At 51.7% G+C, this 9,970-nt stretch overlaps 1 protein-coding gene across 1 annotated transcript; it reads right to left on the bottom strand.

Annotated features, from left to right (window-relative positions):
• Nucleotides 1-1,481: 1,481 nt before the first annotated feature.
• LOC120302477 (collagen alpha-2(I) chain-like) lies at nt 1,482-5,445 on the bottom strand. Its single transcript, XM_039330959.1, has 3 exons — nt 5,382-5,445; nt 3,750-4,642; nt 1,482-2,047 (listed from the first exon to the last, which is right to left on the bottom strand). The coding sequence occupies exons 1-3, from the start codon at nt 5,443-5,445 to the stop codon at nt 1,970-1,972; spliced, it is 1,035 nt and encodes a 344-aa protein (XP_039186893.1). The 3' UTR covers nt 1,482-1,969.
• Between the last annotated feature and the right edge of the window lie 4,525 nt (nt 5,446-9,970).

The following is a 9,970-nucleotide window of genomic DNA, read 5'->3' as shown; positions in this document are numbered from 1 at the left end:
ATTAACGCAGCATTATTCCAGTAATTATTCAGACAAATCATTATTCTAGTGATTGTTTATTATTCCATATTAGTATCACCGGAAAGAGGGCTCATCTTCTTCCAAAGGAAGAGTTGTTTGTGCCCACCGTCAGTAGGCATCTCTTCCAAGAAGCACCCCCATCCCCATGCAGTGAGCTCCTGGGGGGCTGTGAGCCCCCCCTCCTTGGCTGGCACAGGATGCTCTGGCTCTGAGTTGTTCAGGAGGTGGTTGCGGCCACTGGGCCTCTCTTGTCCCACAGGGGTGGCCGGGCTGCCTAGGAGATCCTGGGTGGCTCTGCCGAAAACCATCCTTGCTTCCTTTCTAGGTGGCCCTATTGCTCGATTAGGTCCTTTCCCAGCTCAAATTTCAGAAAGCTCCAATTCTCTGTTCAATTTTGTAGTGGCTCAAACACAGTTTCACACACAGAAAGAAAATATAGGAGAGTTTTCTAATCTGCCTATAAGCAGCAGAAAGCAGGTTGGCATGCCTACTTTTTGAATTACTCCCACGGAAAGAGGCCCAGAGTCAGCCAGTCATTACCTGGGGGGGGGGCTGGGCTTCCCCAGTGAAGTGCCTGGACTCCTCGGGAGCAGGGCCTCTCCTAGTCAGCTCTGGGTGTTAATCCTCCCCATCTGACTGACAGGCTTAATCCCTCCCAAGTGGTGGTCCCAGAAGGTGGAGGTGCAGATCCACCAGTTTCCAGAAAAGACATGCAAAGGGGCTAGGGGCTGAGGGGGAGGCAGAAGCGCCTGGTTGAGATGCACTCCAGGGGAGAAGAAAGGCACAAAGAGCCCCATGGTGTCTTCCACGTGGGTGCTCCAGAAGCTGGTCTTCGCTGCCACCTCCAGTTCAGCCACACAGGGCTGCTGCTGCTGCTGCCCTCTGGATGAGACTGTGGGCAGCCCTTTGGTGGGCACCCAGTCAAGCCTGCCACTGCAAGAGGTACTGCTCAAGAGGAACCCCAGAACAGTCTTTTCCAGAAGGCGCAAGGAAGGCATTACCTGAGGAGGAGGAGGAGGAGGAGGCTTTCCTTCCCCATCAGGCTTGGATGGACTCCCAATCTAAAGCCTGAACAGAACACTGGGGAGCAGCAGAAACCCCACTGCTGGCAAGGCAGCCCCCCAACCCACCAGGGTCTGAATTGCAACTGCCATGGGCCCCAGACACAGCAACTGTTAAGCAGCCCCCCTCCTTTGTTATGCCTTCCCTTGCTTCATCCAGGAATTGAATTAGAGGTATAAAAGGGGGGTTTCAGGCAGGAATATATTTCCTGAGCCTGGAAGAGGGGAAGGAGTGGAGGTAATTGCCTGCTTCTCCATTGTTCTCAGCTGCCATCCAGAGATTCATAGAGCAGTTGTGAAGATCGCTCCCACCTCCCCCCCTTCCTCTCTAATTCTTCACTCCCCTTCCAAATCATCAGCCACATGTCCCCCCCCATCGCCCCCATCCCGCTCCTATTCCACCCTAGGAAAAAAAAGTAATTTGTCTGTTTTATTTATGATGGCATGAAGGTCTGCTGAGCCGCACATCAGATGACCCGACAGCGGTCAACCCTCACTCAACCCTCGCTCTGCCGGCATGAATTCGGGGCAGTTTAGAAGTTAACTCTTCCTCTGCCACAGGGCAGCACAAAGCCGATCCACGCAGTGAGGAGCAGGCAGCCAAGCAATTCTTGGCAGTTCCTTTTCACCATAGCAGCAGAGAGTCCTTTGGGCTCCATTGGGCAAGAGCCTGGATCTGTAGTGGCAACACAGCACAGATGCCACAACCCAGTGTGTCCCCACCTCACACAAATACAGTCAATTTTTCCCCCAGCCAGCCCAGAAATAATTTCAGGATTGAGGCCGGAGGATTCCTGCAGAAAGCAGCTAACCTGACAACAGCACCGCTTGTTTTCAATACCAGAAGGGACCCCCTCCCCTAATTGCAACTCTTGAGCAACCGCCATTCATTTCCAGGGAAGGACTGGAGAAGAACTTCCTAGGGGACGAAGGGGGCAGGAAAGCAGGCAACAGGGGCCGTCTGTCTGGAATCAAACACAGTAAAACCTTTAGAAGGAGAATGAGGTCGCACAGTTTTCCAGTTTCTGACAGCCGGGCTTCTGGGTGGCATCCCTGAGAAGCCAATGGAGGGCACCTAAGGTCATTTGCCCTCTGGGCTTAAATCCTGCTGAGCCTGGGATGGGTGGGAGGGAGCAGGGCTGTCCCCAGCCAGCCTCCCCAGGCTTGGCAGGGACTTTGGGGCCTTCAGTCAGCCATCTCCTGACAAGGGTTGGCACTTCTGTCCTTTGGCCACCAGCCATGGTCATTGCAGCAATCTAGGAACACAGCTGGGGCATTTAACTGGCATCCTTCGATTTTAACAGTCAGAACATTCTTGGATTGTAGGCTCAGGAAACCTTTATTTGGCTCAGAAGACACTATGGGGCAGTGTTTTCTACACAAATATGATTTCTAGCCATTTGGAAACATCACATCTTACCAGACTTGAGATTTACAAGTAAGAAACAGCAAGAGACAGAAAAATGTGCCTATAAAATGCACCATAAAGAAGTAGGCATGAAAATAAAGAGTCTAAGAATGTGACAAATGTACTTTCTTCCAGTTTATAGATTTTTGATACATTTCAACATTTGCCCTAATCGCCAAACAAAAGGAGGGGAGGCAAGAGGGTTTTTAAGAACTGTATTCCCACCCAATTTTCTGCAGCTTTGGGGGGGAGGAGTGCACAGCTGGACATGCAATCCTGAGCAGCTGTTTGTGTGTCTGAATTTCAGCCAAAGGCTGAGAGAAAAGGGACGGAAGGGGATGCGGAGAAGATGCCCTGTTCATTCTCAAAACAGCTTTTGGAGAGCCAAGGGCTGACTCTGAAAGGAAGAGGCTGTCCAGAATTCTTGCACAGTTGTTAAATTATTAGCACTTTTGTCACATTATTCACAGGAACACTGAAACAAATAACAGCAACATTGGCAAAGAGGGAAAAATAACTTCTAGTTACAAACTCTTCTTAACACTCAAAATAAAAACACTTATTAACCACAACAAAACCCTTCGTTAACTCTATTTAGCAAAAACAAACCAAAAGGCCTGTTGATATTAAAACAAGCTTTCATGTTTTGAGATTAAAGTATATTTTGTGCAAAACCTGATTCCAGGGACTTTTAGAAAAAGCACTGCTGTATTTTAAAACAAAAATTTGGCATGACCGTATCAACATAGTTATTAAACAGAATGTTCATAACTCTGTTGTCCACTTCATGGACTCCCAAGAAAAGAAAGTGTTGCATTACTAATCTGCCAATAAGGCATTAATAATGGAAACAGGTTAATTTCCACATAATGACCCCACCAATGTAATTGGAGTAATTGACCAAGCTGCTGCATTTTTCCAGACCCAAAGCAAAGCACCAGATGACAGAAATATTTTTCCTGTATTAGCTCCATCTTGAGAAGCCTCCAAATACAGACCGTATCTGCAAGTTTAGCGCTTTATTTCAAAACAGAAAGTTAGCTGAAGACTATCACCTTTCTTAGGCTGGGTTGCCCTTTGCCCTGAAAAAAATGCAGCAAAAGCATTCGGTGGCCTTTTTCCTCTTCTTCTGAACCGCTGCTGGGAGGGGGAAATTTATCCCAAATCATGAACCTTTATAGCCTGGTTGCAGATATGTGTAACAATTGCTGAAATGATATTAAAATTTCAAAACAAAATGAAAAATGCCAAGAAAATACCTTGATGCTATGGTTAAATGCGCCGGGCAGTAATTTAGCATCGATTGCCAGTCTGAACACCCGCAAAGAACCCCCAAACCGGGCAGTATCTAACTCAGTTATTGGGGTGACGAGGAGGGGGAGTCGCTCAGGTTTCCTTAGAGAGAGATGGGGGCGCGCGGCGTGCTTTGCCTTCCAGAAAACCTGCCCCGGGGGGGGGTGCGAAAAAGCTCTTCCTTCCGCGGAAGCGCCTCGTCCGCCTGACCGCGGGAAGAGGCGGGGGGGGGGCTTACTTGGCAGCGAAAAGCCGCTTTCGAGCGTAAAAGCGGCGGGTCCGTCGGAAGCCGCAGCCGGGAGGAGTGCTCGCCGCCCGGCCGGCCTGTCCCGAACGGCGGTCGGGCCCGGGTCCTTCGGAGCCCAGCTGCCCCCTTTGGGCGCCTGCCCCGCGAGCCGGGCGGGTCCCGCGGTGGCCGAGGGGCTTCCGCAGCCTCCGCGCCCGAGACCGGCCCATCTTCCCGACTCCCCCCCCCCCCAGCCGCGGAGGTGGCCGGGCGCTCCTCGGCGCCTTTGGTGGGGAGAGGCTGCCCCCTGCCGGCCGGCCGTGCCTGCCGGAGCGCCGCAGCAGAGCAGAGGGTCGGTCCCGCCCTTCTGCGCTCCCCCCGCCGCCCCATTGGGGGGGGGCCGAGGGAAGGCCACCGGGAGCGGAGCCGCCTCGCCCAGCCCTCCTTTCCTAGTCGCGGCTCTCGGCTTCCCGCACCCGCCGTTCTTGCCCTTTGCCCAAATCGGTAGCCGTGCTGGCCCGGCGGGTTCCCCTCTCAGGCCGACCAGGCGGCGGCCGAGGACCGCGCTGCCCCCGCATTGGGGGGGGCTCTTCCGGGCTGGAAGGAGCCGGTGCCGATACGGCGCCCGCCCCCCTTGGTGGCCTCAGCCGCAGCCCCGACGGCGCAAGGGCGGCCTTCGCGGGCGGGTGAGGCGCGCGGATCCGCGGCCGGAGACGGCCCTTCCCGCTTCCGGCAGCCGCGAGGTTGGGGCTCGCGGGAAGCTGCGCTGCAAGTCGGAGAGAAGCGCGACAGGATCGGCGGCGAAGCTTCCGCGGGATTCACTGCGCTTCTTTCGCCCGTTCTCCGACGCGACCCTCCGCGGCTGCTCCGCCCGACGGAGGCCGGTCCTCGGCTCTTTCCCTGGCGCTCGATTCGCCTGCGGAGCGCGCCGGGCCGGGGAGCGGCTGAGGCTCGCTGCTCCTGCCTGCCTTCTGCCGGGGCCTGCCCGTACAAGCGCTCTGGGGCCGAGCAGGCGAGGCAGGGCCGGGCCGATGCCCCCCCCCCACGCCTTCAAGGGAGCCTTAAGGGGGGCGCGGGAGAAGAGCTGCAGCTGCTGGACCCCGCGGCGGACCGGGCTGAAAGAGGCCGAGGCGCTCAGCCGCTGCGTCGTTGAGGCGGTTACGTTGTGCGCTCCGTACCGGGGATGCTTCGCAAGTGCTAAGCAGCCGCCGCCTCGGAAGGCTTTTTGCCCCGGAGACGGTGCCGCGCTAGCCGCCTGCGGTCGGAACGAGGATGCTGTGACCGCGGACCGCAACCCCAACACACTTATTTATTCCCTTCCTTAGCACAAAGGCTACAGCTGCTGAGCTGGCTCGCTGAAGCCTGCTCGAACCGCTCTCGTCCGGGGTGGGAATCCCGGGAGGCAGGTTGAGGGGAGGGCTCCGGTCCCAGGCCATTCCTCCTCCCCCGCAAAAGAAGTGCCTCTGAGCTAAGAAATGGGGGAGGGGGCAGGACTCTCTTTTGGGGCAAAACCCCTTCCCCCTCCCACCTGGGCCAGCAGCTCTGGCTGGACTCTGGAGGATCAATCCAGAGCACCCCTCCCCACAGCATCATCTCCACCTGTAAATTTTAGCACTATCATTTTCTTGCTTAAGCAAAGGCAATTCAGCATCAAAGCTGAAACAGAAGGGCCTCTGTAATGGAACTATGAAGTTTAATACTATTTTTGTCTACATAGACGCTGTGGTAATTCCTTGATGCCCAGCAAATCTAGTGGTAAGATTTCACAAATGCAACCCTATTTATGCTAATGCCTTTTTTTTCCACATCATGTGCCAAATAAAAATTAAGCAGTCCTGTTTTGAAAACACAGAAAAGCTGCTAGAAAAAAAAAACCCATGCAAACATTTTATCTTATCAACCACCTTATTTTCTAATAACTTAAATGTACGGCTAGTTAAATTACAACCTGCATATAGATTTTACAAAGTAAAATGTCAGCAAAATCCCTTCCCTACATCACTGCCGGTGATTAGCCCTTGAAAGGGCTCTGACCTCCAAGCTGCCACTTGGAGGGAAGCTGCCTGGCACAGCTGCATTGGAGGTTGGCACTTCCATCAGAACCCTGATTCTTGGGCTGCCTCTTCTGGCTGAACCATCTCCCACAACCGGGACTCTCCCGTCTCAACCGGGCCTGAAACAAAGCCCTGGAGAGCCACACCGAGACCACAGTGGCTAGAAAGCCACCTTTGCAGGGCTCTCAGCTGGCAGGAGGGGGGGGGCATGGCTTTCAATTGGGATGGGAGCCCCAGGCCAGGCCGGGTAAGGTGGCTGGCCTCTCCTGGGCAGTTTTTGTCTGCCTCGAGCGGCCTCAAGCAGTCCAGGAGAGAGAAGCTGGCAGCCCTTGCCAGGGCCAGCCCTAGTTCAGGCAAGGGCCCGTTTGTCCTGCTCCGATCAGCATCACCAATTAAAGGATCAAGCATGCCCTCAGCCTCCAGACCGCCCAGCCTCTGCCCTGCAGAGATCCACATCAAGGGTAGAGCAGTCCGTGGGGGGGGGGGGACACTTCTTGGGGCCAGGTCTGCTTGCTTTCATGGTCTTTCTTTATGCAGTGGCTGAAGCTGAATGCCAGGGAGAAAAAAGCAGCAGGGAAAACATTGATAAACACTGTAACAGTATAGCATCTACACTGACACTGTAACTAAATTGATAAATATTGAATAAACTACACCAATCAAAAAATAAAAACATTATTTATATTGGGCCCCTCCACAATAAAAATCAACAGACAAAAAAACCTAGCAATTAAAATTACATAAAACTAATGGTCAATGTAAGCCATATTGTGTTTACTGTCACAATAAAAATACACTTTATAATATTACTAAATCCTAAGCCTCCAGCATCTAGCAAAGTTTACAGCAGAACCATCCCACCCCAGAAGCTTTTGGCCACAGCATCCCGTGAAGCCATCCTTGAGGGAGAAGCAAGGCCAAACATCCCAGCGGGGGCTGTTCCTTGGCATCCCTGTCAGGAAAGGGAGCACCTTTGTTCCCTGTTCATTTCACTTGGTTCAGCGGATCAGTGTGAGATCTGCTGGGATGAAGACCGCTTCTGGGTGGAGGAGGGCCCCGAAAAGGCTCTTGGAGGGCAAACCCAGCGCTTTTCGGGGCCCTCCAGACTCCTGGAAAGCAGAGCGGTCTTCCTTTCAGCTACCTGCAGAGAGCGACACTCGGAAGCACTGAGTCCAGCTTGGCCCAAAAGGAGGATCTCCGGGAGACCCTTTGCGAACTTCCCCACGGAGCCTCCAGGGACCAAGCGAGGCAGCCACTTTGCAGCCCCCACCTTCAAGCTGAGCCTCTGGACTCTCCCCTCAACTCACACCAACCTGTGGAAGCAGAGGAGCCTCCTGTCTGGGCAGCTCGCTGGGGGCCAGCTTGAGCAGGGAAGGGGGCAGCCAGACTACCCTTGGTTTCTCCTATTTCCACCTCTGATCATTTGTCATGCAAATGAAAAGCTGTAATGGGAAATGTAAAGAAAACAAATTTAACAATATATTGAAACCTCTATCTGGCAAGAGATAAGATTGAATATTAGAAGGAAGGGTGCAGAAAATTAGCTGTCTGTACAATAACTGGGAGGGGAAGCTGTTTTATTTAGCCTGGAGGGATTTTGGTTGCAAACTGACTAAATTAAAATCCAGTCTATTAAATCCTGGATCATATGAGAAAATGCCTTCTCCTTGCACTTTTAGATAAATTTTCATTGATCTCATTTTACGCATGATTACATTTTTAATGAGTTGTGCAATATTTCCAAGCTAATGTTAAATCTGCTTTCTCTGTCTTACACCTCTGCTCCCCTCCCCACACACTTCCTGCCCATTGGATTAACACTTCTGATAAGAAGGCACATTACTAAGATGAAATAAATAACTTATAGCTCTGCAATGGAGTGATAATGTGTGAATACAAATATCCAGAGCTTGATTAGGTCATCTTCAAATTTATTGCCCAAAACATTAATTTTGTTTTACCTCATGTTGTCCATTCAACATAACTCTGAGCAATAGGCATGGTAATATATGAGGAATCCCATAGGCCTAATCTTTTTTTTCTTTGAAATCCCTTAACTAACCAGTTTTCAGGAACATTTTCCTCCCAATATCCCAATCAGTTCCTAACACTGCATTTTGTGGCCATTGCCCCAAATCCTGTGGAATTAATGATTCCTCCCCCTTTTTTATGCTGACCTTGAGCAGGGACCAAATCTGTTCTCAGATTCAGGGATTCTGATTTTCAAGAAGGAGCCCCCTTGAAGCCGGCCTTCTCCTCTGAAGCAGCACCACCCAAGTCCTCAGAGGCAATGGGGGGGGGAGGCCTCCTAAAACTCCCGCTTGGGCCTGTTGGCCTTTCAGCCATCTGTGGGGATGGGAATACCTGCCCTTCCGGCACCTTCGGAGGTGGCCATATCTCCCGGCCAGCAAATCTCAGCCTTTTCCCAGAAGAATGCTCTCCATCTTTGGCATCCTTGGGTTGGGGGCCATTAGGTAAGGCAGATTTAATGCCACTTTGGCCCAGAAGAGTTCACAGGAAAGCAAATGCTGCTTTCCCCCTCTTTCCCCAGATGCTAAAGGCATCTGTCTTTCTCTCAAAGTGGTTTAGCATCCATACCAGGCCACAGCCTAAAGAATGCTTTGCTTGGCCCACTGAGGAACAGAAATCCAACCGAGGAGAGCTGTGTGTTACACATATGGGGTTTATAATCATATTCCTGATCGTGATTGCAAGTCAGCTTCTGGGATCTCAGTCTTGGCTTGTCTATATTCCTGTGGGAGACCTGAGAATTCACCAAATTGCCAAACAGTTTGTGTTGCTGTGTTGCTTTTCTGGTTAAACTGCAAACAGACCTGTCTGCATTCCAGCATTCAGCAAAGTCAGCGCTTCCCTCTGTCCACCCACTCAATCAGTCAACTAAGGGGAGACTCAGGTGCCTGGCTGAGAGGTGAATCCTCAGCTAATCAGAGAAGGAGCCACAACAGATGGAGCTTCTTCTCTGAACCACCCTGCAGAAGGTGAAATTCCTTGCCCAGGAAAGCAAAGTTAATTCATACCCACGAGAGAGTGCATTTCAATTTTTTGATCCACATATTTTATAAGGGTTCCATATGGATAAGTATAGATATTCCATACTTATAATGAAATGTAACCATCAAGATCTCAAGCCAAAAAAGCAGGGCTCCATATGGCATCCATGCAAGCTTGAGAAACAAAACCAAAACAGCAACGCAGATGCTCTCGGGGTGAGATGCGGCTGAGCTGAGATTCGGCTACAGACGCTTCCTGTTGAGGAAAACGGACAGGTGGCCCAGGCCCCACCTCCTGGCCTGCAGGGAACGCCCCTCCAGTCTCAAGGCCAGCCTTTCTAAGTTTCTTCAGTCAAGGGTTGTCCTAGGGCAGAAGTCCCCAACCTTGGCCATTTTATGACCAAGCATGGCTGGCTGAGGAATTCTGGGAGTTGAAGTCCACAAGTCATAAAGTGGCCAAGGTTGGGGACCCCTGTCCTAGGGGGGAGGGAGGACTTCTGCAGCTCTTCCCTCTCGGGTCACGGAGGGAAGATCTCCGGAACAAGGCAGCGGGTGGCTTAACTGATCTGAGCCAGGGAGCTCAAAGATTGGGTCAGCCTTGCTGGACTGGGGCCACAGCAGACAGTTGTGCCTTCTTGCTGTTGCTGTTGCTCTTTTATTCAAATGTAAAATGCAGCCAGAAAGGAGAGACACCAATCAATTCTTTTGTAAAAGGAGAAATGTTGTTGACCAAATTGCACCCCAAACACTAATCATCACAGCTCTCTTATGCGTACTTGACTCTAGTTAACCTTTTTCTGATGCTTTTTAACATCACCAAATAAGGCACTAATATGGAACTAATGTGGGGATTATATTCCCGGTAGGAATAGCGGAAAGCCCGCAAGCTGTGCATT

Source organism: Crotalus tigris, unplaced genomic scaffold (genome assembly GCF_016545835.1).
Source record: "Crotalus tigris isolate CLP2741 ecotype Arizona unplaced genomic scaffold, ASM1654583v1 scf7180000024433.1590703, whole genome shotgun sequence".
Classification (NCBI taxonomy): domain Eukaryota; kingdom Metazoa; phylum Chordata; class Lepidosauria; order Squamata; family Viperidae; genus Crotalus; species Crotalus tigris.
The sequence above is the reverse complement of the archived record's forward strand: the minus strand, read 5'-3'. Positions and strand labels throughout refer to the sequence as shown.